This window comes from Procambarus clarkii, chromosome 27, assembly GCF_040958095.1.
Source record: "Procambarus clarkii isolate CNS0578487 chromosome 27, FALCON_Pclarkii_2.0, whole genome shotgun sequence".
Taxonomy (NCBI): Eukaryota; Metazoa; Arthropoda; class Malacostraca; order Decapoda; family Cambaridae; genus Procambarus; species Procambarus clarkii.
Window position 1 is genome coordinate 10,618,555 of NC_091176.1, and position 27,101 is coordinate 10,645,655.

At 41.0% G+C, this 27,101-nt stretch overlaps 1 protein-coding gene across 2 annotated transcripts; it reads left to right on the forward strand.

Annotated features, from left to right (window-relative positions):
* The first annotated feature begins 635 nt into the window (after positions 1 to 635).
* LOC123762648 (serine/threonine-protein phosphatase 6 regulatory ankyrin repeat subunit B) lies at positions 636 to 27,096 on the forward strand. Of its 2 annotated transcripts, none has more exons than XM_045749275.2 (7): positions 636 to 1,090; positions 15,728 to 16,034; positions 17,160 to 17,572; positions 19,503 to 19,811; positions 21,423 to 21,728; positions 24,584 to 24,982; positions 25,093 to 27,096. In XM_045749275.2, exons 1-7 carry the CDS (start codon positions 1,058 to 1,060, stop codon positions 26,776 to 26,778), a joined length of 3,453 nt encoding a protein of 1,150 aa, XP_045605231.2. In that variant the 5' UTR covers positions 636 to 1,057; the 3' UTR covers positions 26,779 to 27,096. The 2 variants fall into 2 exon arrangements, with proteins under 2 accessions (XP_045605231.2, XP_045605232.2); XM_045749276.2 differs by having other exon boundaries at positions 701 to 1,090; positions 21,426 to 21,728.
* The last annotated feature ends 5 nt before the right edge of the window (positions 27,097 to 27,101 follow it).

Consider the following 27,101-nt stretch of genomic DNA (forward strand, 5'->3'; position numbering starts at 1 on the left):
GTATGTATTATTGTAAATGACCGAATGGTTTAGATAAATGATACTTTAGCACGACGGGAAAGTTAAGTTTATACCGAACACAAATATCAATCACTGATGCATTATTTGAGATTATATACATGTCACTGTCTTAGCTACATGGAGTTCTCGACTCGAAGGGCCACCAGATAGCAGACTATAGCAGAGATGAAGACTAATGGATAATCAGAGAACCAGCCTAGAAGCCTATCAGACTACCAGACCGCTGGACTAGTAGACTAGTAAGTAGATTGATTGGACAAGTAAAGTAGATTAGTATACTTGTAGAACTTGTAGACTAGCTGACTAATAGACAGCCTAGCAATCACATGTCTGCTTGGAACAGTTGCCAGATCTTTCCTTTAAAATTGTCACTTTAGCGCCAACGTTGTTGCACTTGACAATGTGTAATTTTAACACGTTGCCATACGTCAGCTTCAGCGTAGCAACTATAGCAAATGATATTCTTCAACATTCAATTTGTTGTTAAAAATGTTAAGCTAATTAGTATTTATAAAACGTGGCTTGCAACCAGAGTTTTATTATTATTTTAACGCAGACGTTGGTAGCCTAAACAGAGACATTCCTGATAAAAACTGGAGAGCCGGCAACGCCAAGCACACACATACACACTTGCTCGAGAATCTACCCCACAAACACCAGCCTGCGGTGGATGTGTTCACGTATGCAAATGTGTTTGTGCGTAGTTATACGCGTGCTTGCGATGTGGTACGTGAAAGTGTTTCACATCCCAAGCGACAACACGTGTCAATCAACTGGTGGGGGGAGTCCCACCTCGCAATCTTTTCTCCCTGTTAAGTCTTTTTGCGTCTCTGATGACGTAGTACGGAGCTGCACCGGATATACCAAACGTATGAGCTGAGTCAATCGACCAGTGTCGGCCTCCACAGTAACCGTGCGGCGCCTCACTCTCCCTACTGCCAGAATCGCATGGGTTTATACGACATTTCAACTGCCGTCGGCACATAACACAGATCTATCTTACAAGAAAGTACATGCTGTTGATCTCTTTTTTACGATGCAACAGCCTGAGGTCAACGCCGCTAATCAGGTAGACTTGAAATTGTTTGTGTACAGTTTTTTTTTTTGGGGGGGGGGGGCTGAGTATAGTGACAAGTGGTGCTGTTAGAGCCTGGTGGTGCTCTGTAGTGTTTAGTGGTGCTGTCAGAGCCCGGTGGTGCTCTGTAGTGTTTAGTGGTGCTGTCAGAGCCTGGTGGTGCTCTGTAGTGTTTAGTGGTGCTGAGTGAGCCCGGTGGTGCTCTGTAGTGTTTAGTGGTGCTGTCAGAGCCCGGTGGTGCTCTGTAGTGTTTAGTGGTGCTGAGTGAGCCCGGTGATGCTCTGTAGTGTTTAGTGGTGCTGTCAGAGCCCGGTGGTGCTCTGTAGTGTTTAGTGGTGCTGTTAGAGCCCGGTGGTGCTCTGTAGTGTTTAGTGGTGCTGTTAGAGCCCGGTGGTGCTCTGTAGTGTTTAGTGGTGCTGTTAGAGCCCGGTGGTGCTCTGTAGTGTTTAGTGGTGCTGTTAGAGCCCGGTGATGCTCTGTAGTGTTTAGTGGTGCTGTTAGAGCCCGGTGGTGCTCTGTAGTGTTTAGTGGTGCTGTCAGAGCCCGGTGGTGCTCTGTAGTGTTTAGTGGTGCTGAGTGAGCCCGGTGATGCTCTGTAGTGTTTAGTGGTGCTGTCAGAGCCCGGTGGTGCTCTGTAGTGTTTAGTGGTGCTGAGTGAGCCCGGTGGTGCTCTGTAGTGTTTAGTGGTGCTGAGTGAGCCCGGTAATGCTCTGTAGTGTTTAGTGGTGCTGTTAGAGCCCGGTGGTGCTCTGTAGTGTTTAGTGGTGCTGAGTGAGCCCGGTGGTGCTCTGTAGTGTTTAGTGGTGCTGTTAGAGCCCGGTGGTGCTCTGTAGTGTTTAGTGGTGCTGAGTGAGCCCGGTGGTGCTCTGTAGTGTTTAGTGGTGCTGAGTGAGCCCGGTGATGCTCTGTAGTGTTTAGTGGTGCTGAGTGAGCCCGGTGGTGCTCTGTAGTGTTTAGTGGTGCTGTTAGAGCCCGGTGGTGCTCTGTAGTGTTTAGTGGTGCTGTTAGAGCCCGGTGGTGCTCTGTAGTGTTTAGTGGTGCTGAGTGAGCCCGGTGGTGCTCTGTAGTGTTTAGTGGTGCTGTTAGAGCCCGGTGGTGCTCTGTAGTGTTTAGTGGTGCTGAGTGAGCCCGGTGGTGCTCTGTAGTGTTTAGTGGTGCTGTTAGAGCCCGGTGGTGCTCTGTAGTGTTTAGTGGTGCTGTCAGAGCCTGGTGGTGCTCTGTAGTGTTTAGTGGTGCTGTTAGAGCCCGGTGGTGCTCTGTAGTGTTTAGTGGTGCTGTTAGAGCCCGGTGGTGCTCTGTAGTGTTTAGTGGTGCTGTCAGAGCTCGGTGGTGCTCTGTAGTGTTTAGTGGTGCTGTTAGAGCCCGGTGGTGCTCTGTAGTGTTTAGTGGTGCTGTCAGAGCTCGGTGGTGCTCTGTAGTGTTTAGTGGTGCTGTTAGAGCCCGGTGGTGCTCTGTAGTGTTTAGTGGTGCTGTCAGAGCTCGGTGGTGCTCTGTAGTGTTTAGTGGTGCTGTTAGAGCCCGGTGGTGCTCTGTAGTGTTTAGTGGTGCTGTTAGAGCCCGGTGGTGCTCTGTAGTGTTTAGTGGTGCTGTCAGAGCTCGGTGGTGCTCTGTAGTGTTTAGTGGTGCTGTTAGAGCCCGGTGGTGATATGTTGAGCCCAGTGATGTTGCGTAGTTTTAGCTTTGATGTCCAAAGGGTTTAGAAAAGATGGAGGGAGGTACAGGGATGGGGAGCTAAAAGGTCAGGTTAGGTTCGGGCTAAATTGCCCGAACCTAACCTGACCAAGGACCCACAATAGAAAACGAAACATCAAGTCATTTTTGCGATCAGCTGTGATGTTTGGTACATTAGTTTCTGGCCTTAGGGGATTTATACGTCAAAATGCGATGTATACCATTAAAGGACGGGCTGATAAGTCCGATTCATAGAAAACGTAGATATTTATAAGCCGTTACTTACATTTCTTTGGTAACTTTGGTAACGATAACGTAGAAAATGCAACTTATTAGTTGAGAGGATGGATTAGAGCCCTCTGTGGACCAGCTGGTAACAGCAGCTGGTGCCAGCCACACTGCTGACAGGGTGAAGAGACTGTATTTGAGTGAGTGTTCGGTCAGGACCAGCTCGGTGAACACCGTGAGTGACAGGAAGACAAATTACAAGGACCACTGTACACCTGGTCTTATGAAGTGGTGGGTTGCTGCTGTGGATGACTGCTTGAGTGTCATGATAATTAGAACCAGGGCAATGATCATGTATATACAGTACATATATGTACTGTATATACATGTACAGTCTCTGTACCTAACGCCTGCAAATTCCACTGATGTTAATGAGATAATCCTTTCCTTTAAAACCAAGTCTAGTGCCCTTGAGGATACTAGACTTGGTTTTAAAGGTTGGACTAAGGTGGTCTAGTGCCAACCTTAATTTACAAAAAAGCCTCCAGATCTTTAGCCCCTGCTATTGCATTGCTCTTCAACAAGTCACTTGAACTCCAAACTTTTCCAGATATTCTAAAAAAAAAGCGAGAGTAACCCCTGTCCACAAATGTGATGATCTCACTGATGTTAACAACTACAGACCTATATCAATCCTGCCTAACTTGTCAAAAATATTTGAAAAACTAGTCTACAAGCAGCTTTACTCTTATCTAGCCAAACACAATATACTTAGCTCTTGTCAATATGGCTTCAGACCCCCAAAAAAAGCACTAACGATGCACTTATTAGTATGATTAACTTGATACATACAGCTCTTGATAAAAATGAGTTCCCTGTTGGGTAATTTACTGACCTGCGTAAGGCTTTTGACACTGTCAACCACCAAAACCTTCTTCTTAAATTACATCATTATGGAGTCAGAGGTCACTCCCCAACCCGTCCTCTTAAAAATAACGTCACTTTTGGCTCGTATGCGCACTATGGCCAAATTTGGACGTAATTTGAAATGAAATCGACTCACAAGTGACGTTCTGTTCCGTTTTCTATTTGAGTCGTCCGGCTTACGCGCAGAGGTTATAAGAGGACACTTTAAATTAACGTTTTTCATAACGTTTTGAAACTTTATAAGAATTTCCTGCCCACCTAACCTATCAGAGGACCCTTAACTTACTGCTGTTGAAAAAAAAAATCTCAAATTTATTTTCATTTTTTTTTCATTTTCAAATTACGTCCAAATTCGGCCATACGGGCAAACGGCCAAAAGCGACGTTCTTTTTAAGAGGACAGGTTTCAACGCAATACCTCAAATCTTACCTTACTGACAGGCTCCAGTATGTTTCTGTGAATAATTCAATTTCTCCCACCCTACCCATCAACATTGGTGTTCCTCAGGGCAGCATACTTGGGCCTCTCCTCTTTCTCATCTACATTAATGACCTTCCAAATGCCTCCCAACACCTCAAACCAATTCTATTTGCTGACGACACAACCTTCATTTATTCCAGTCCTGATCCCCATGCTCTTAATGTCACAGTAAATACTGAGCTAAATAAAGTCCATCTTTGGCTAACTGCCAACAAACTCACCCTTAACATTGACAAAACTTTCTATATTCTGTTTGGCAATAAATCCTCTAATCAAATAAACCTCAGGATAAACAATACCCAAATTTGTAACAAAATAGATGGCAAATTCCTTGGCGTTCTCATTGACCACAAGCTGAATTTCCAGGGACACATTCTAAATATATAAAAAAAAAGTTTCAAAAACTGTTGGCATTCTTTCTAACATCAGATATTATGTACCTCGCCCTGCCCTGGTGACGCTCTATTACTCCCTCATCTATCCTTATCTCAACTATGGTATTTGTGCTTGGGGTTCTACTATCCAAAATCATTTACGTCCTCTAATTACTCAACACAAAGCTGCTATTAGGACAATATCCAGCTCTGGCCCCAGACATCACTCGGTACCCCTACTCAAATCTCTGAATATGTTTGATATTAAGTCACTGCACATCTTCTCATGTGTATTATATTATATATATATATATATATATATATATATATATATATATATATATATATAAAATGCTGAACTGTAATGCCAATCCTGACCTCAAAAGCTTCATTGAAGGTTGTAACAGAACCCATGAGCACCACACCAGAAACAAATGCCTTTTTGATATTACAAGAGTACGACTTAATCAAACTAGAAATGCTCTACAAATCAAGAGACCCAGAATGTGGAATGACCTTCCCAATCATGTTAAAGACTGTACCTCTCTCAACCAGTTTAAGACAAAAACTAAGCACTACCTAATTAACTCCATGTAACCAACCTTACCCCTATAATGTCAACCCATGTCTGTTATTTTTAAACAATGCTGTTTGTCGACCAAATTATATTTTCGCTGTTTTTCTGCCATGTTCCCCCTTTTTTTATATTTTCTCAACACATTTTATACTTTAATCTCAATTAGTATTAAGTTTTAGTCTTTAGTGTTTTTCTTGCCCGAAACGCTTTACGTAATAGTGGCTTTAGGCATTGTATGTACTAGCTCTATCTTCAAATTCATCAATATTTGTATCACCCCTTGTATGTATGTACCTAAAATAAACTTTTTTTTTTTAAATTACCTAAATAAACATTTGAATTTTTGAATTTGAATTTTGATTTTTTTTTAAATGTATGATGTATGGATCTATGTATGTGTAGACCTTCCTGCGTTGTATCCAGACCGCATGAGGCTTGGAAGACCACTCTGATACGTTAGTGATCAGTTTTCACCCTATGATACACGCATAAAAAAATTACGGTTATTTACAAATTAAACTATATGCGGATGAAATTCAGTCCAAACTGGTGAAAGTAACAATTTGTGATTACCGCTCATCCTGGTATCCAGTAACTTCCTAACCCTTGAAGAGTGCCACGAGATTAAAAATATCAGAACGTCGCTCTTATTTGTAAGACGGGTAAAATAGCAACATGTCTATACAGTATACCTAGGTCATAAAAGTATTTGTGTGTACGTCTCGTACCATACTACTTGTGTAAAGGAGGAAATGTATATGTTTATCTCTCAGAATGTTCGGTAATATGTTTATTGCTTGTGATGTGTGTCTATGTATGTATTAACACGATGTACTGAACGGGGTGAGAATAGCTTGAGCTACCTCATCCCTTTGTGTGTATTTTACCTCTATAAACTTATTTCAATTTCAATTTCAAAACCGCTTGTACAATTCACCTTATTCAAGCATAGAGACCTCGGCCATGAAAAATAAATAAACGCACTGGAAAACGTTTTAGCACAAAATAATCATCCTAGATGTAAGTCAACTCTTATACTAGAAAAGTCTAAAGACCTTAGTATTAAAACTCTACAAATAAGAGTTTGAGACAAAACAGACCTCGGTGAGATTTAAAACATCCTTCAAGTATTTATTTGTTTGCATATTTAGGCACATCCGCATTAAAGACCAGGATAAGACGTATAGTTAAGGGCTCCTGAGCTTCACAAGAAGTTATTATTCCTTAAAAATCGCCTTCATTTCAACTGAGAACGACTATGTAGGTAACTATATGAAGTTATATAGTCCGTGTCAAGAGATATTAGGTACTTAAATTCCAATCTCGTACACGCAAATTCTCGAGGTGATATCAGCAAAATAGCCTAACACGGACCTAGCCCAGCCACTTGACCTGTCGAGACGGATGCTCATTAAGTTCAAGTTCAAGTATGTTTATTGAGACAAGAAAAAAATACATCTCAAAGGGATAAAGTAGCTTAGGCTATTTCTACCCCCCCCCCCTCCTCTACTTCAAGTCCCTCAAGGGGCGCACAAATTCAGTGAGTATAAATACACAATACATGAATCCCATTTAACATGGCAGGATGCTCATCAGTCCAAGGAAACGAGAGTATTGTCAGCATTACAGGTTAGGTTAGATGTTTTGGTTCAGTTGGCAATTTTTGTGTGTGTTTGTAGTACGTCGATGAAGCATCTAAGATGGTGACATATTCGAACACGGGTCGACCGCTGCGTGGAATGAATATAACCTGAGGACGTGTTGGATTAATTAGCATTTGGCCATTGTTTACACAACTCGTCTTCAAGCTATGCCTGTCCAAACTGATAAACTGGTAAATTTTAATATAATGTGTTAAAACCTACTTTCTAGAACATAAATAAATATTAACATATAATATAATTTTGTGTTTAGTTAGGCCTAGGATAGGTTAGATTAAGTGTTTGGATTCTGTTGGTAATTATTTGTACAGCATTTGCAGTGTTTAGGTGAAGTATTTAAAGCAGTGCAATCCGAAGACAAAAGAATGATGCACTGTTAAAAATAAGGTTCTAACGTAATAAGTTCTTAGTTAAGTGTAAAGTTACCCACAATTAATTAATGAGCATCTGGCGACTATTTATGATGCTAGTGATCAACGCAACGCTGTGGTGATGGGCAACGCTCAGAACAGGAGTCAAAGTCAGTCAGGACTTGAGTCCTACTTGAGTCAGGACTCAGGATTTGAGTCCCCTTTGACTAGTCCTCAAGACTAGTCAAGTCAAGAGGACTTGACTCAGAACTACAAGGAGTCAGGACTTGCATGCCATTGGTCTTCATTCATGCATTATCAGTGCCCTCTCTCTAGCTGTTACAAACATGGGAGGGAGGGTTTGCAAGCATGTACGGGTGTACGTAAAATGTGCTCTGATAAAAAAATAGAGCAGTATTATCCCAAACCCTTAGTTAGGCAAGGCCCGTCCTCAGGCCTTAACTCCATAAAATGGGATAAATACACAGAGGCTAGCAGATGATAGCCTACACTCTACGGTAGGAGAGCAAACCTCAAGCTACAATTTGAACATACATTTATTAATTAATCCCCTCAGTAACATTACTTTACTACATATTACATTACGTTAAATCTATGACTCCATAAAGTTAGGATACGAGCTGTACAATAGCAATCCTATACATATTCCCTCGTGGGTAAACTTTGGATCTTAAACAAAACACATCACTAACAAGTGTAATCTACTGTAATGCCCGGCTTCCAGGAACAGAAAGATCGGTACCAGCAAGACACCGAAGAACAGACCCGGTGGCTCCACCTAACAGGAAACAAGAAAAATACTTAATACTAATATATGTACTCACGCCACGCCATGACTGCAAATACTTAATACTAATATATGTACTCACGCCACGCCATGACTGCACCCGTTGGTGTCTGCTTAGGGAATGAAGACCAATCCCGCCTTGTGGGTGGTTGTCGAGTTGTACAACTATCGTACTGGACACACTCGCACACAAAACACTCAACAATACCCAAATGCCACCGAGTCAAACCCTTGCATAGTAGTACTGTATCATTCTGGCTATACAATCCACTAGTCAAAATATCACAATAACATATTTAACTGGCTATAGGGATTACACAATTTTAGTTCTAATTTGTTTCCACATTATGCCCGTAACTGTGTTAGTAACTTTAGGCATAGTACTTGTCTTTCCTGTAACTCCTACATTTGTTGTTGTATTCTATGTATTTATGTACTTTTGCTTAAATAAAAATTATTATTAAAATTATCTTACGGCTGGCAGTGTAATTACTTCCCGCCCTTGTAATTTCAAGATCACAAACTGTCTACATCATTTAATGATAACAAAATACTTCTTTCTTACAAAATATACATGAACCTAATATGTGGCAGTGAGGAGGACAGACAAGATGATAATCGACCGTTTGAATTAGTAGTGAACAAAAAGAAACGGAGAAATAATAACAGACAGCGAGACAGTGAGAGTGACGATGAGATTGCAAAGAGACCAAAGAATGAGACCCTACTCGGCAAGACTCAAGACAAGACAAGAAGGAAGAGGCTGTTGTTCCCTACAACATGCCAATTGAATTTCCACCAAAAGCTAGAGTGGACGGTACGTTTGGCTAAACAATGTTTGGAATACGAACCACTTTTCAAGGAGGGTCTTCACCGGCCCTACATAACAGTTGGGACTGAACAGGCCGTGGAACGCCTCACGACGGTTGGATTTGAGAATGTAGTGATGGTTCCTCCAGAAGAAGGTATGTTGCACACAAAGATCATAGTTTTCAAGTTTCCAACTTATTTGGATCCTGACTGTCTTCTTCTTAACAATGATAATGTTGTCTGGGCCAAGAGGAACAGTGTTCGTGGTGACAAACGAAGCCAGGTTGTTGCCTTGGTAAAGGGTGAGGCGCCGGAGAAAATTTTTGTGCAAGGACTAGGCTATAGGAACGTTGCAAAATACGTTGAGGAGCCTATACTGTGCATGAAGTGTTCACGTTGGGGACATATGGCATGGAAATGCCAGTTTGACCCCAGGTGTCGGTATTGTGGGAAAAATCACGACTCGCGAGAGTGTAGAGTCAAGATTGAAAGAAGTGAAAAGATTATCCCATTTTGTTGCAACTGTCGAGGCAGCCACAATGCTGGTTCCTCTCTATGCCCCATGAAGCCTCATCTGAAAGAGACTAGAACGGGTCCTACAAGCAGGATAGATGTATCCTCGCAGCAAGGAAAAATTGTGCAAGAGGAACATGGAGGAAACAGTTGGAAGCCAACGGCAGCCCCTATGATCAATGTGTGGGAAAAAGGGACGGAGAAAGTAAAGGCGAGCTTAGGGAAAGTACATCATGCAGTGGAAAAACTGAAACCTTGTGACGACAAGGTTCAGGACAATATGGTCACCTCTGAGGTTGGTAATCAAATTTTGGAGTATCTAAAAAAACTAGATAAGAGGATTGAGGCATTGGAAAAATTGGCTATGGAAGGTGGACGGGGTAAAGATGGTGGTGAAACAGGACGTGTAATTGAAAGTAAAACGAGACGTGAAATGGAAAGTGAAACGTGCGTAGAAGAAAGTAATGATGTGCATGAGGTAACGATGATAGAGGATAGTCAGGAGAATACACTTCCTAGTAGTGTTAGCGGTGTTCAACCTCCTGTTGTGACAAATGGTGAAAGAACGGTTAAAGTAAAACGGGTTACAGAAATAACAAAGAAAATAGATATGAAAAATATTACCTTCGATGTTAGTAGTAGTTGTGAAGGTGAGGAGAAAGAAAAAATGTTACGGTGTTGGAAGGAAGTTTCTAAGGTACTCTTGTATCTCATGGAATGTGACGGACAGGGCAAAGGTAGTTTTATTATTAATCATGGATGAAAGTAAATTGAGAATATTATCTTGGAACATTAATGGATTAAAAACTAGAGCAGTGGATGTACACTATTATACTCTTAGAGAGGATATTGACATAGTAGCACTCCAGGAAACTGGGGATAGGGATGGTAGCATACTGAGGCTAAATGGCTATAGAGGCTTTCACTTATATGCTGATGGAGGAACTAGGGGGGTCTCATGTTATGTCAAAAGTACCATACCTGCCGAGATAACTGGAATTCCTCAGAGATATAGAGGTATTGAAAGTATTAGCTTGCGGATACAATTAAAGGACCGAGAGTTAAATTTCATTAATCTATACATCTCTGATAGCTCCCTTGATTTACGATACTTGCCAGATTCCTTCTTTTCTGAAGATACACTTGTGGTAGGGGATTTTAATGCCAGACATCCAGCTTTAGGATCAAGGGGTAAAGCAAATAGGAATGGTTGCAGATGGTACCAGTTTTTGCAGGAACATGAAGATGTTCAACTGCTGGGCGAGCCCTCTCCTACTCATTTGAGGGGAGGGAGATTAGATTATGCTTGTTTAATAAATGCTGAGGGCATAGAGGGGAATTGTCTTACTGTGGATGAAATGCTAAGTGATCATTTTGCATTACAAATACAGCTTAAACTAGATAAAAAGCATGCCTGCCTTCAGAGGAAAAGGTTAAAGTTTAATGAGGGAGAATTAAGGGGTCTTGTCGGCCATATTAAGTCTTGGTATGATACTTATAAGCCGGTTTCGGCAGAAGCATTTTATGAAGATTTAATTAAGGAGGTAGATGTATTTAATGCAACATTGAACCGGAAACAATCTAGTATAAAAAGGCATCCCCCCAGAAAAGAAAATTATACACATGACAAGATGCTTAAGGGGTGGACATTAACAATGAGGAGAGCTCACAGGGATTGGAATAGGAATGGTAGGACTGAGGAAGGGAAGAATGCTTTACTGGCAGTTGCTAGGCTGTGTGGGGAGAAGAGAAAGGAAATTAGGAGCAAGTATTGGCAGGAATTTGCAGAGAAAGTTGGGAGTAACAGAAACTTGAAGGAAATCTGGCAAGACGTAAATAAAATAAGGGGTAAAAAGCACAATTTTGTTGCACATCCAGACCCGCAAGGAATTGCAAATGAGCTCGTAAATAAATGGGCGGAAGCTGCCAAACTTAGTTCATTACCCGCTGTAACGAGAGAGTCATTAGATTCTTGGAAAGATCTAAGAAAGGATTTTATACTTATAGCAGGTAACAGTGGTGATGTCACTTGCACAGGTATTACCAGAGAAGAACTAATAACGGCGATTAAAGTTGGGAAATCTACCGCACCTGGGGAGGATGGAGTAACTTATGAAATACTTAATGAACTTGCCACTATGACGAAAAGCCCACTTTTAGACCTCTTTAATATTAGTTATAAAGAGGGCAGTATTCCCAGTAAATGGAAAAAAGCTATGATCATCCCTATCCCTAAAGCCAATGGAGAGTATAGACCTGTGTCTTTAACCTCGTGTTTTTGTAAAATGATGGAGAGGATCATTTTAAATAGACTTTTATATATAATAGGTGATCAGCTGTCTAGTAATTTGTTCGGGTTCCTCAAAGGAAAAAGTACCTCTGATTGTATTATTAAATGTCTAGCTAATGAAAATGATTATTATAGAATTTTCATTGATTTACAAGGAGCTTTTGATAAAGCCAACAAAGAGGTTATTTTATATGAATTAGCTAGTCTTGGTGTTAAAGGGAAATTATTGCGCTGGATAGGGGATTATCTTTACGAAAGGAAGGCTCAGGTGTGGTATCAAGGTTGTATGTCAGGTGTGAGGTCTTTTGAACTCGGCACACCTCAGGGAGGAGTTTTGAGTCCCACCCTGTTTAATGTACTAATGAATAAGATAGCATCTGAGAGATACTCAAATGGGGTAACTCCGATCATATATGCCGATGATATTTTATTTCAGGGCAAAGATATTTCAAAGGTTCAAACAGTGTTGGACAATTTCGGAAACCTGTGTCACCATATGGGATTGGTGGTTAATGAAAACAAAACTAAGTTTGAATGTAGAAGTCGGAGCCCCATTGTTTTGAAAATAAACGATAAAAATATAGAGAGAGTTAATATATATAAATATTTAGGCATATATGTTGGATATACCCATGAGAGTTTGGAAGCTGAGATGAACAGACTGTTGGGTCAATGTCGGAAGAGATTACAACCTCTGAAGGCTTTGGCATGCTGTGGAAAGGGAGTGGGAGTCCCTGTGCTACGAATGTTATACTTGAGTACTGTAAGATCTCTTATTGATTATGCTGCACCTGTCATTTCTTGTTTTGGTAAAGGTAGGATGGGCAAGTTGGAGAAGGTACAAAATGAAGCAATGAGAATTATCTTAGGATGCCCAAGAAATGCTATGATTGAGATAATGAGGATGGAGTTGAATCTGCAGAGTATTGGGGATAGAATTTCAGAGATAAATGTAGCCTCTGCCATTAGATTAATGAGAGGTGGGGGAGCTAATGAATTAATCCTCTCGGTTCAAAAGGTGGGAAGTAGTGAACAGTGTATGATGAAGAAGAGAGTATATATGAATAAATTATGTTATAATGTTATAAAGTATGATGTTATTACAGAGTGTATTGCTGTGCCCAAGAGAAAATTTACACCACCATGGGAGGATTGTAATGTAGATGTAGTAATTACTCCCTTGCATAAGAAAAAAAGTATGTATGAAATAGGAGAGCTGAGGGCAACATATGATTGTATAATTAGAAAACTGCCTACGGAAAACACTCTACATGTATATTGTGATGGGTCAGTAGCTAGGGATGGGAAGGCAGGATGTGGAGTCTTGATCAGGGAGTACACTGACATCGGCACTGTAGATACTGTTATTGGACGCCGCTTAACTGACAATGTCTCTTCAACGCAGGCTGAACTCCAAGGAGTATTAGCAGGATTACAGGAAGTAGTCAAATGTGGAAAAAATGCTTGCTTCTTTATTGACAGCAGAGGAGCGTTAGAGTCTTTAAATAGCAGACGCCCAGTATATCAGAATATTGTGATAGAGTGTAGAGAGAATGTTAAAAGACTAGAAAAAACTGGGTATAAAGTAAGATTCATGTGGATCCCTTCACATGTGGGAATACTGTTGAATGAGGTAGTTGATGACATAGCGAAGAGAGCCACTGAAAAAACTCTTGTTGATGTTGTATGTCAGTTAACCTTGAAACAAATAAAAACAAGACTCAAGGTGATTCAGGAGGGTGAAGAAATGATAAAGAGAATGGCAATGGTGGACAGTAGTAACACACTTAAGAATTATTCAATAATAAATACAAATTCGTCCTTCACTTATGGTAAAGGAAAGTCTACTTGGAAGGATTCAATTTACATGAGATTACGATTAGGATATAAATATATCTGGCAATACGGTGTTGATGTCAGTGAAAAAGATAAGGAGTGTAAATTATGCAGTATGCCGTCCGCCCACACCTTAGAACATTATGTATTAGAGTGTCACCTTATTGAAAAATATAGAAATAAGGAAATAAATAGTGTACCACATCAAATTGTTTGGATGTGTGATAATGGTATAATAGACAGTATACTTAGGAGCTACAAGAATTTTGCCCCAAGAATGTAACAATTATATGCTGTACTTGCTGTATGCAATGTTAAATGGGATTTTTGTACTGCTATATGTCTATTTGTACTCACTGAATTTGTGCGCCCCTTGAGGGACTTGAAGTAGAGGGGGGTAGAAATAGCCTAAGCTACTCTATCCCTTTGAGATGTATTTATTGCTTATCTCAATAAACATACTTGAACTTGAACTTGAACTTGAAAATCCATAATTTACATTCAGATCCCATCACATTTACTCTGGTAATTAAAATCAAGATTTCCCACATTTTCCAAGTAAACAAACGTGTCTCCCACACCCCATAGGATCATAACACCTGCACGACGGGTGAGAGGCGGGACCAAAGAGCTAAAGCTTAACCCCCGCAACCACATCGATCCCTCGATCGTCATCGCCCCTCCATCAACAACAACACCTGCACATGACCTCACTGCTATTACCGCCGTGAATGGTTGACGAAGGTGTAAATTTTAACAATGATATAAACATATTGTAGTTTTCATGAAGAAAAGATAGAACCACTGCTGTACATGTCTCGTCCCATGAACGGTGTGAAGGATAGATGACATTGTTTATGTAATAATCTAAGATGAGATCTGATAAAGACCTTTTGTGCGCTCTGTAATGCTTTTTGCGCTACCGCTCACAGGATGGGTATGGGGTGCACAATAAACTAGCCGCCTCCGGCGGCAACAATCAAAATATGTCTGCTTGGGGTGGGGGGGAGGAGGGTAGAAATAGCCTAAGTTACTCTATCCCTTTGAGATGTATTTTATTGTCTCAATAAACATACTTGAACTTGAATATGTCTGCGTATTTGCATGTTCCCCGTGTAGTTATAAATGTTTTAAATAAAAGTTAAGCAAATTAGTCAAATAATATTTATTATTATTATTATAGTCAAGATAAATTGATAATACTTAAAATACATATAGTAACTTTACTTTAGTTCATTTATTATGCACCCCATACCCATGGTGTGGGCGGTAGTAGAGGTCACAGAGGCACATAATGAGCTCAGGAATTGAACCCCCAAAATTCATTTAGCTAATACACACAAAAGTCACAATAGCGTGATATATCAAATGAACAAATCCACAAGGGTCGTGATGAGGGTTCGAACATACGCCCAGGATGATCCCAGACGCGCCTTAGTCAACTGTGCCACGACATAGTTAAAAGAAGTGCAACCTGGAGTGCTATTGCCCTCACGAGGATCTCGCAGCTTCTCCGAAGCACAAACCGGGGTTTCACGCAATTCCCCCCCATGCACCCGGGCTCTGCCAACCAGATGTTCTACCGCTACGGCCTTACTTCAGTACACACAGAAATCATAATACCGTGATAAATCAAATGAGCAAATCCACAAGGGCCGTGATGAGGGTTCGAACCTTCGCCGGGGATCACCTCATCACGGCCCTTGTGGATTTGTTCATTTGATATATCACGCTGTTGCGGTTTCTGTGTGTACTGAAGTAAGGGCGTAGAGGTAGAACATCTGGTTGACAGAGCCCGGGTGCGTGGAGGGAAGTGGTGAAACCCCAGTTTGTGCTTCGGAGAAGCTGCGAGATTTTCGTGAGGGCAGTAGCACTCCAGGTTGCACTTCTTTTAACCATGTCGTGGCACAGTTGACTAAGGCGCGTCTGGGATCATCCCGGGTTCGAACCCTCATAACGGCCCTTATGGATTTGTTCATTTAACTAAGCAAGTTATATTCTTAATAAACTAGTTACTAAATTGAATGTAGATTGTTACATCATCAATGGGCTCGAAACGGTCCACAAGTATATATAGTAACTGAATTGTAATTGTTATTTTTTTAGGCATTGGAGCGGGCGGTGCGGGAGGACGATGAAGACGGAGTATTGGCCGCCATTAGCTCTGGCGCTGACGTCACTATGTTGCTGCCGCCAACTGACAAAAAATATCCGTGTGCCTCATTTTTGATTCTGGCGTGCGAGAAGGGGAATGCCCGCATCATGCGCCATTTACTGGACGCTGGTCACCATGTTGACTGTAGAGGCAAGTTCCCATACACACCACTACAGTGTGCAGTACATCTTGGGTACAATGACTGTGTATCAACCCTGCTTGCTGCTCGTCCTGACTTAGAGGCTACCGACGGTAACAGTGAGTTACTTAAATTTCTGTTTATTAATATCTTTACTTGTGACCAACTGAAAATGACTATGTAGTTATATTATATGTAATCCAACTCTTCCAGTTCAATAAATATAAGCAAAAAAAATGACTGGTAAAATTAAAAAATATTCATACGAATTCAAATAAAATATATTTTCTTCTCCAAGGACATAAATCACCTTACCTTGATGTAGTTCCGAGGAGCAATAGGTCCTCGGGCCCGTTCTCGGACCAGGCCTACTAGTTGGCGGTCTGGTTAACCAGGTTGTCAATACCACTTCTTGCAATTTGGAGTATGAATTATAGGGTGCCCTTTGGAGATGTTTATCAAGTTGTTTTTTTGAACACCGAAAAAAAGTTAGCTAGCTATGACCCATATAGCTAGAGGGGGGGGGGGTAGGTGCTGTAGAGTCTTAGGCCCCTATTCTATATATAGTTATTTCTGAGCGTACTTCCTGCACTTTTACATTTCAAAGGGGCAATTTTTCATATATTACCAGGGAAGGGAACTATCAGGAGAAAGTGCCAAGCCATTACGACTATATAGCGGCTGTTGTGTCACGTGACTATTGCATCACATGACCTTTGTGTTGCATGCTATTGCATATGTGGCTATTGTGCCTCATGGTTATTGTGGCGTATGGCTCTTGCGTTACATGGTTATTGTCGTATGGCATTACATAGCTATTGTGTCACATACAGTCAATAAAAAAAATAAACTTTTATTTGGCATGCATGGGTACATGGAACAGACAACGCTTGACTCCTGTTAGCAGGCTGAGAGTTTTCCCTTCCCATAGCTTATGGGAAGAGGCAAGAGACAAGTCTTACTCTCTAGTTTTCCCTGAAACACGACCCGCTAATCAGTTAATAATTAGGCACCCAATTACTGCTGGGAGAACATAAGCGAACAGTTGAGGATCAGCGTCTAGTCAGTCCTCCCTGACCAACTGGACTCTGATCCAAGTCCTGTGGTTATTTGGCGTTAACTGTTTTCATTATTACGAATAATTGAATTCCAGAAACCAACTATGAAATATAATTTAGATATATAATATATATTTGTAACTTACATCCGAAGCTGGGCGAGTTGCAAGTCAAGTGTTATTGCAGGCAACACAGCACTGCACTTGGCCGCCAGGCGGAGCAACATCTTCTGCGTCAACACTCTCATTGAGGCTGGAGCTAATGTTGACGCCAGGGACGACATGATGCGTACCCCGCTGCTGGTCTCGGTCCTCGCCAACTCTACTGAAGTAATGCGGCTGCTGCTTGCTGCTGGCTGTGACTACACTGCAGTCAATAACGCAGCCTTCACGGCCATGCACATAGCTGCGTTGTCTGGAAATGAGGCAGCTATTCAGGAACTATATAGAGCAGGTCTGGATCCGGAAACACAGGACGCGACTGGTCTGCTACCAGAGGATGTGGCCGAAGCTTGGGGCCGGCATAACACCGCTTGGCTCCTTCGTAAGCTGCCCAAGTTGAAGCCTAGTGTCCAGCGCACACCCGTCCGCGATATGACGGTTAGTACTCACCTATGTACTCATCTAGTTGTGCTTGCGGGGGGGGGGGGGGTTAACTTCGGCTCATTGGTCCTGCCTCTCAACTGTCAATCTACTAGTGCACAGATTCCTGAGCTTCTCGAGTTCTATCATATCTACATTTGAAACTGTGCATGGAGTCAGCCTCCACCACATCACTTCCTAATGCATTCCATTTACTAACTACTCTGACACAGAAAAAAAGTTCTTTCTAATGTCTTTGTGGCTCATTTGGCTACTCAGTTTTCACCTGTGTCCCCTAGCTTGTGCGTGTACCACTGGTGTTAAATAATCCATCTTCCTCTACCCAGTCAATTCACCTGAGAATTTTGTATGTTTCCCTGAGAAATGAACTTTGTAGAGTTAATTTTTCAACTCCCCTCGACAGTGAAGAAAAATATAAGAAATATTGAGAAGATTCGAGTAAGAATTATTAATCTTACCCTTTCGGTCATATTCAACATATGTTTACAAGAAAGACTGCTACCAATATATATATATATATATATATATATATATATATATATATATATATATATATATATATATATGACAATGTCAGACCACGGAGGAAAAATGAAACAGGAAATTTCCTTAAGTACTTTCGTATATTAAATACATCTTCAGAAGGTAGAAGATGTATTACCTTCTGAAGATGTATTTAATATACGAAAGTACTTAAGGAAATTTCCTGTTTCATTTTTTCTCCGTGGTCTGACATTGTCACATTCTTAATCACGTGTTTATTTTCGTGATATACACACATATATATATATATATATATATATATATATATATATATATATATATATATATATATATATATATATATATATATATATATACATATATATATATATATATATATACAAATATATATGCATATATATATATATATATATATACATATATATATATATATATATATATATATATATATATATATATATATATATATATATATGTATGTATATATATATATATATATATATATATATATATATATATATATATATATATATATATATATATATATATATATATGAAACAAGGCTCTGCAAAGATGGGGTACATGCACAAGATACAGCAGGCATTTTTTCTTCGAATCGTGACACTGAAGTACTATAACAGAAAACTGACTGCTCTTGGGTCTCTGCTTTGCTTAATGAGTTCCTCACCCACCTCCTTCAATAACTTCAGAGCACAAGGGTGCACTGAAGGGTGCACTTATCCTAGGGTCTCGGAGCCTATTGGCACGAACTTATAACAATGCTTTAGGCCTTTGTACTTATTAGTTGTATTTGTGTCTAGCTTCAGACACGAGCATGTTACACTATTGTATTGGAGTTGTATGGAGAACATCCAGGTCTATGTGGAGAACATCCAGGTCTATGTGGAGAACATCCAGGTTTATATGAAGAACATCCAGGTTTATATAGCGAACATCTTGGTTTATACGGAAAACATCCAGGTTTATATGTTTATCTTAGTTCATTTATTATGCACCCCATACCCATCTTGTGGACGGTAGTAGAAAGGGTTACAGAGGCACATAATGGGCTCAGGGACTGAACCCCACAATTCATTTAACTAAGCAAGTTACAATCTTGATGAGCTAGTTACAAAATTCAATACACATCGTCACATCGTCAATGGGATTCAAATTAAAATTTAGATTACATTTAACATTTTCTTTAACATTGTGCTTATAGCTTAGGCTATATTGTTCTTAGAGGTTTCTAGCACATGTTCATCCTCCGTTCACGTTATGTTCATTCTATGTTCACCGTATGTTCAACCCTAGTTCAGTAGACCTATGCATGTTATGCTTTGCAATTCACATTTATAACCAACAACTTTAATATAGAAACATATTATGAACTAAATGATTAAATGATGCTAATATTTTAAGGCAAGAAGCTGGAACGAATATGAATCAGAAGGGCAGAAGACTATGCTGTGGGTCCAAGAGAAGGACATCTTCCTCCTGGAGGCGAGCCTCCCGAAGAACCGAGACGGCCACTATCAAGACACTGACGGCCTCACGCCCCTCCACCTGGCCGCTAAGCTGGGTCTGACTGATGTTGTACATTCACTTATCAACTCGTGCCAAGTGCTGCCCGGTGTGGTCACTTATAATGGAGAGACTCCGGCCGACTTAGCCCGACAGGCAGGTCATGAGGCTCTAGCCGCCATCCTCGTGGAAGAAGCAGCTCCTCAGGTTCGTTCAGAATGATGATATGTTATTATTTTTATTACATTTTTTCGCCCCTTCTCATGTTAATGAATATGAAAGAAAATTTCACTACTACCTACTTACCTTGCGGTTGCTTTATGGGTGATTCCTGGGATTACTGCCACTCGTGAGACTGGTCTGACCAGAATTCCTGGTTGATTTTCTGTTTAGTCAGAATGCTGCATGGTGCTTGAAGCTCACAGTTCCGATATACAATTACAATACAATACAATTTTATTTAGGTAAGGTACATACATACAATAAATTTTTTACAAGGATTGGTAGACTTATAGGTAGAGCTAGTACATACAATGCCTAAAGCCACTATTACGCAAAGCGTTTCGGGCATGATAAACTTAAATGACAAGCTTAATACTAATTGAGCATAATGAGTAGAATGAAAACAAGAAATGAAAACATAGATGAAAAAGCAGCACAAATACAATTATGTCGACAAACAGCGCTCTTTAAAGAAAAAAACAGACATTGGTTGACAATAGAAGGGTAAGGTAGGTTACAGGGAATTTATTAGGTATAGCTTCGCTTTTAACTTAAACTTAATATAATATAATATAGGCATTGCCCGGTTGATCGGGTATTCCGTGTAGGTGCTTATTGAGTTTCTTCTTTATCGTAGAATTCTATTCATAGATTCTTAAAGATTCCCCCATTTTGCACCCGCAAGATAACGTAAGATTTTAAGGGTTGACAGATGTTAATCTTCTTGTTTGAGAAGCTGTTCACTTGAGACAGTTAAGCAAATCCCAGCTGTGTCTGGGTACAAATGACAGGATGAACAACCCAGCAGGTTTTCTTCCTATTGGAGAGTGTTGTACATGCTTCTATGGCGGTATGTCCACTCACAGGATGAGTGGCGCTGCCGAATAAACTTGCCCCTCGGGGCAAAATTAAACAATTTAAATCTCTTATTTAGCGAGGGTAGGCGTCGTAAAGCCTTGTACACTATATGTACTGAATTATCTCTAAGTGTACTCATTCCATCTCTGGTTTTCATTTGGGAAATTCGGCACACTCCACCATGCATTCTGGCTTCGTAAGGAATTATTTCAGAGTGCAGATTTGAAATTACTCCATATAGGGACTGGTTCGATAGTTCCATGTTCAGTGTTTAACACGTTATACATATCCACTTTGTTATATCCTTTCATCCATTTGTAAATTTCAGTTGTGTTCTCTTTTTTCGCAATTTAGTGAATATAAATTACTCTCTTCATAATATAATTTTTTAATCCCTGGGAATAACATTTTTAACTTCTTTGTACTCGTTGAAGTCAATTTTATAGTAATGTGATCAAAACTGAACTGTATGATCTAAATAGGTCACATTTCAAAAGATATTGATGTGCTCAAGTATCTATATCATTGTCACGGTATTCTATAGTAAAAGTTTCTGTGAAGGATGCAACACTACGCTTGCCTCTTTGATGCAAGATAACTTTAATTGTATTAGACCTGCAGAATTTTATATCTTGTATGTTCCCAAATAAGAAGGGTGTAATAGTATTTAAGTTAATGCTGTTTTTCCTGGGGTTGGGAAATATTCGCTCTAATGAAGCCTCACCTGTCACACCCCAGAAGCAGCCCCCACAGGCAGACGAGGGAGCGGCTACACTGTACAACAACCTCCTGATGGTGATCAGCACTGGTGACGACATGGTGGCCGCTCGCCAACTATTACGCTCTGGGGCTCCGCTGGAACCCACGGGAGACTTCTACACCAGCGCCCTAGTTCTGGCCGTCACCTGCAACAGGCCGAGGATTGTGAGCCTTCTGGTGGCCGCAGGAGCCCCACTGACCACTTGCTCAGCGGGACTGTCACTACTGCAGCTGGCGTGGCGCTCTCACGACGTCACCATCAGAGTCAGAATTCTCATTACTAGAGTAAGTATAAGCAGTATACTTCATAACAACTCATCCTCCTAATTAAATACCTACATTTGGAATATAGGTATTAGGAGATGAGTTACACGCACAAACACTTCTCCTAATACACGTACAAACACACACACACAAACACACACACACTCACAGGAATGAGTACGTCAGGGTGAGAAGAGAAGCAGAGAAAAGTTATGAAAATGATATAGCAAACAAAGCCAAGACCGAACCAAAGCTACTCCACAGTCACATCAGAAGGAAAACAACAGTGAAAGAACAGGTAGTGAAACTTAGAACAGGCGAGAACAGGTAGACAGAGAATGACAAAGAGGTGCGTGAAGAACTCAACAAGAGGTTCCAGGAGGTCTTCACAACAGAATAAAGTGAGGTCACTGTGCTAGGAGAAAGGGAAGTAAACCAGGCGGCCTTGGAAGGGTTCGAAATTACGAGAGAGGAGGTCAAGAGACACCTGCTGGATCTGGATGTTAGAAAGGCGACCTGGTCCAGACGGGATCTCGCCATGGGTACTGAAAGAGTGTGCAGAGGCACTTTGCTTGCCACTCTCCATAGTGTATAGCAGGTCACTGGAGACGGGAGACCTACCAGAAATATGGAAGACGGCGAATGTGGTCCCAATATACAAAAAGGGCGACAGGCAAGAGGCACTGAACTACAGGCCAGTGTCCTTGACTTGTATACCATGCAAGGTGATGGAGAAGATCGTGAGAAAAAACCTGGTATCACATCTGGAGAGAAGGGACTTCGTGACAAATCGCCAACATGGGTTCAGGGAGGGTAAATCTTGCCAGACTGGCTTAATAGAATTCTACGACCAGGTGACAAAGATTAAGCAAGAAAGAGAGGGCTGGGCAGACTGTATTTTCTTGGATTGTCGGAAAGCCTTTGACACAGTACCGCATGGTACATAAGAGGCTGGTACATAAGCTGGAGAGACAGGCAGGTGTAGCTGGTAAGGTGCTCCAGTGAATAAGGGAGTACCTAAGCAATAGGAAGCAGAGAGTTACGGTGAGGGGTGAGACCTCCGATTGGCGTGAAGTCACCAGTGGAGTCCCACAGGGCTCTGTACTCGGTCCTGTCTTGTTTCTGATATATGTAAATGATCTCCCGGAGGATATAGATTCATTTCTATCAATGTTTGCGGACGATGCCAAAATTATGAGAAGGATTAAGACAGAAGAGGACTGTTTGAGGCTTCAAGAAGACCTAGACAAGCTGAAGGAATGGTCGAACAAATGATTGTTAGAGTTTAACCCAACCAAATGTAATGTAATGAAGATAGGTATAGGGAGCAGGAGGCCAGATACAAGGTATCATCTGAGAGAGGAAATTCTTCAGGAGTCAGAGAAAGAAAAAGACTTGGGAGTTGATATCACGCCAGACCTGTCTCCTGCAGCCCATATCAAGAGGATAACATCAGCGGCATATGCCAGGCTGGCCAACATACGAGCGGCATTCAGAAACTTGTGTAAAGAATCATTCAGAACTTTGTATACCACATATGTCAGGTCAATCCTGGAGTATGCAGCCCCAGCATGGAGTCCATATCTAGTCAAGCATAAGATTAAACTGGAAAAGGTTCAAAGGTTTGCCACCAGACTAGTACCCGAACTGAGAGGTATGAGCTACGAGGAGAGACTACGGGAAATAAACCTCACATCGCTGGAAGACAGAAGAGTTAGGGGGGACATGATCACCACATTCAAGATTCTGAAGGGAATTGATAGGGTAGATAAAGACAGGCTATTTAACACAAGGGGCATACGCACAAGGGGACACAGGTGGAAACTGAGTGCCCAAATGAGCCACAGAGATATTAGAAAGAACTTTTTTAGTGTCAGAGTGGTTGACAAATGGAATGCATTAGGAAGTGATGTGGTGGAGGCTGACTCCATACACAGTTTCAAGTACTCACCTAATTGTGCTTGCGGGGGTTGAGCTTTGGCTCTTTGGTCCCGCCTCTCAACTGTCAATCAACTGGTGTACAGGTTCCTGAGCCTACTGGGCTCTATCATATCTACATTTGAAACTGTGTATGGAGTCAGCCTCCACCCATCACTTCCTAGTGTATTCCATTTATTAACTACTCTGACACTGAAAAAATTCTTTCTAACGTCTCTGTGGCTCATCTGGGTGCTATAAGTTTCCACCTGTGTCCCCTTGTTCGTGTCCCACCCGTGCTGAAGAGTTTGTCTTTGTCCACCCTGTCAATTCCCCTGAGAATTTTGTAGTGTAGATATGATAGAGCCCAATAGGCTCAGGAATCTGTACACCTGTTGATTGACGGTTGAGAGGCGGGACCAAAGAGCCAGAGCTCAACCCCCGCAAACACAACTAGGTGAATACAACTAGGTGAGTACATTAATATTTAATATAAAGGGCCTGATAACTGAGTGGACATCGCACTGGAAGCGCACGCGCTTCCTAAATAATGCCTAAGATTGCAAATATTGGGCAAGAGTAACTTCCCCAATTATCAACGTTAGGTTGATAATTAGGCTGCTGCAGTTTATGTTATATCCTTTAGTATATCAATAGTACAAAGAATAGACTTTTAGGGTAGGGGAAAGGAACAGTCTACAGTTGGTACATGTCGTCCACGGCCGCTGTAGTTACTAACTAGCGAGTGTGAAGATACTGTACCATTTTAGCTACAGTATTCCGGTGGCGCATCTCTGGGAGTTTGTCTTTTGAGAATTCGATTCTCTTTTACAATAAATAATTTGTTTTTGCTAGTTTGCAGTTCTTAATGATTTTTGTTTGACTGTATTTTTAAATTAACATGAAAAATAAAAAAAAATAATCGTTTGCATTAGAAATTAAAACATGTTTTTTTGCAGCACTTCCTGAACACTCTGGAGGTTGAGAAGCGTCGCATTAGACCAGAGGACGAGGCCCTCCGTGAGGGTGTTGAAATACTTGTGAACAGTATAAGAGGCGCGACCCCCTGGCAGGCCAGTTGGCCCCCACAGCCTCTGCGTCAACTATCATCTCTTATGGTCGCGGCAGCCACTAATAATTGCCCTTTGATAGCATCTTTCCTTAAGCTGGCTGGGGCGAAGTCTTTCTTGCAGGATGACCTTGGTTCAACGCCTCTACACGCAGCCATTGATGCTCAACACTGGCATTTTGCAGAGTTGATGATTAAACACATGGGTGGATGCCTCTATATCCCCGATTCGTCCGGCAGGCTTCCACTGGATATGCTGCCTGTAACTCACAGGATAAGGATAGAAAAGGTGAGATATGCCTAATATTATTGCTTAAGAAATAAACTGGATACGAAAATAACTTTATGACATTGACATATAAATTGTATTTCTATTTATTTACATTTCAATAATTTCAGGATTTATATCACCATGAACGGCGACAGTTAGAAGATTTTTGGGAAAATGTCAAAGATAAAGAAGAGAAGGATGAGTTACAGGCAGTTATTGACGTGTACAAGTCTTTATTTAAAAGATATCTTGCAAATACCACCCTGGCTGGGACTAGGCTACCCTCAGTGTCTTCAACACTACAGCTAGCTTGTCACTCCTACAGCCTCCTGGTGTCAAGTCGGCGAGGGCTCTTGCAGCTAACATATCTCCTGGTTACCGTGGGAGGCCTTCATGTTGACGCAGTGATAGATCCTACACATGATTCTACCGCACTCCACCAAGCTGCCTCCCATGGTAACTCAGGGAGTTTAGCCTTACTGTTAAGTCTAGGTGCTTGTCCTTTAAAGCAAGACAGATACGGACATACACCTGCCCATTTTGCTGCCATGTTTGGCCATGACACAAGTTACAATCAGTTAAAGGTATACATGTCAGAGCAGCAGCCGGTGAGTGTAGCAGGAACAACACCCGATGATCTAATTTCCAGTTTCAAGAAATATTTAATACGGTATAAGAAAACTGTAAGAGATTTAGATACAATGGTGTTCAACTATCCATCTGAAGGGATCAAGAAGATCTTGAATTCTGTCAATATAAGAGATATTTCAAAAGAATTAAACAAAATCTCCATAGACTTCACTGATGGTGAAGCTCAGCAGGTTAAAGAGGCTATGACCAACGAGGTACACATTATAATGGATAAAGTTAGTGCTGTTGACAGAGTATATGAAGGTGAACTCACCATAGTCGGGAGCTCGTCAGATGGAACTCGTCTATATGCGCCTGATGAGTATGATATGAGTGTCGTACTTTCAAATATCACAGGAATTAGTATAGAAATTGTTGAGCAAAACCCTCAGCAGGCAGCTTTGAGTGGTCATAGACTTCGAGTTCTGGTCAAATCTGAACATCCAAGTCTACAAGGAAATGTTTTGATCAGTAAGTTTTATGACTTAGTAAGTAGCTGCCTGAAGACCCACGTAATCACCAACAGCCGACTGAGTCTAGTGCCTCCAGGTGTGACAAGAACTCAGGTGGGCGTGTCGCTAACATTTGCTTGGCAGGGAAAGGAATATCCACTTTTGCTAATTAGCATTGACTTAGTTCCCGTGCTAGCTGTTCCATGGCCAGCCGAAGTAAGCAGACCACCCCTGACGCCAGCCAATATTACTCAGGTGTATCTTAGCAATACAGCTGACGGAGAATGGCGGTGTAGCTTTGCTGGCGCCGAAGCAGAAGTCCTGAGTGAACTGACGGCACAAGAGCGACGTGTTTACTTAGCATGCAAAGCGCTCCTCTCCTACCTGAAAGCTGAGCCTTGGATGCCAAGAGAAGTGAAGGCCAATTACATTTGGTGGGATTCAAGAAAGTGGAAAATCATGATCCCTGCAGGATTTGCAATGAAGAATAGTTACTTAATTGAACTACAGAATAAACGGGAGAAGAAACTTGACTGGACAGACAAGGACCTCATAGAAATGATTATCATTATCATGAAAAACCTTTGCCAAGAATTCCATGACCCATCAACTAACACCGATTCATTAGTACCATCCAAAATATACGCTTATTTTGGCGGGGAGTTTGAGAAACCAAAGATAGGGGAAGGAGCTCCGGACATTATTAAAGCTCTTAAAGAAATACAAGAATAATAACCACTTGTACATTTTTAGTCACTATATAAAAGTTATTTTGTAAATATCTTGAATCATTATATATACACTTGAATGAAATTAAATGTTTTTGTACTTTCTTACAATGTATTTTTGTACTTACAATGTACCTGTAAACATTTTTTTTTAATTTTGCTAGAAATTACCTTCTTAAGATTATATCTTAAGATTAAGGATCTGCTTGAAATGCTATGTGTGTTAGTGACTTTACAAGAATGTAAAGCTCACGTCTCCATACTCTCATGAACCCAATGTACCTTCTTGTACTGTATATAAATAAATAAATAAATAAATGCTTTTGT

What these genes read in the sequence shown, in the direction of transcription:
- LOC123762648 (XM_045749275.2), top strand. Translation starts at nt 1,058, where the DNA reads ATGCAACAGCCTGAGGTCAACGCCGCTAATCAG. An exon ending in AGAGGCTACCGACGGTAACA is followed by an intron (nt 16,035 to 17,159) that starts GTGAGTTACTTA and finishes GTGTTATTGCAG; the next exon opens with GCAACACAGCACTGCACTTG. An exon ending in TCAGAATTCTCATTACTAGA is followed by an intron (nt 21,729 to 24,583) that starts GTAAGTATAAGC and finishes GTTTTTTTGCAG; the next exon opens with CACTTCCTGAACACTCTGGA.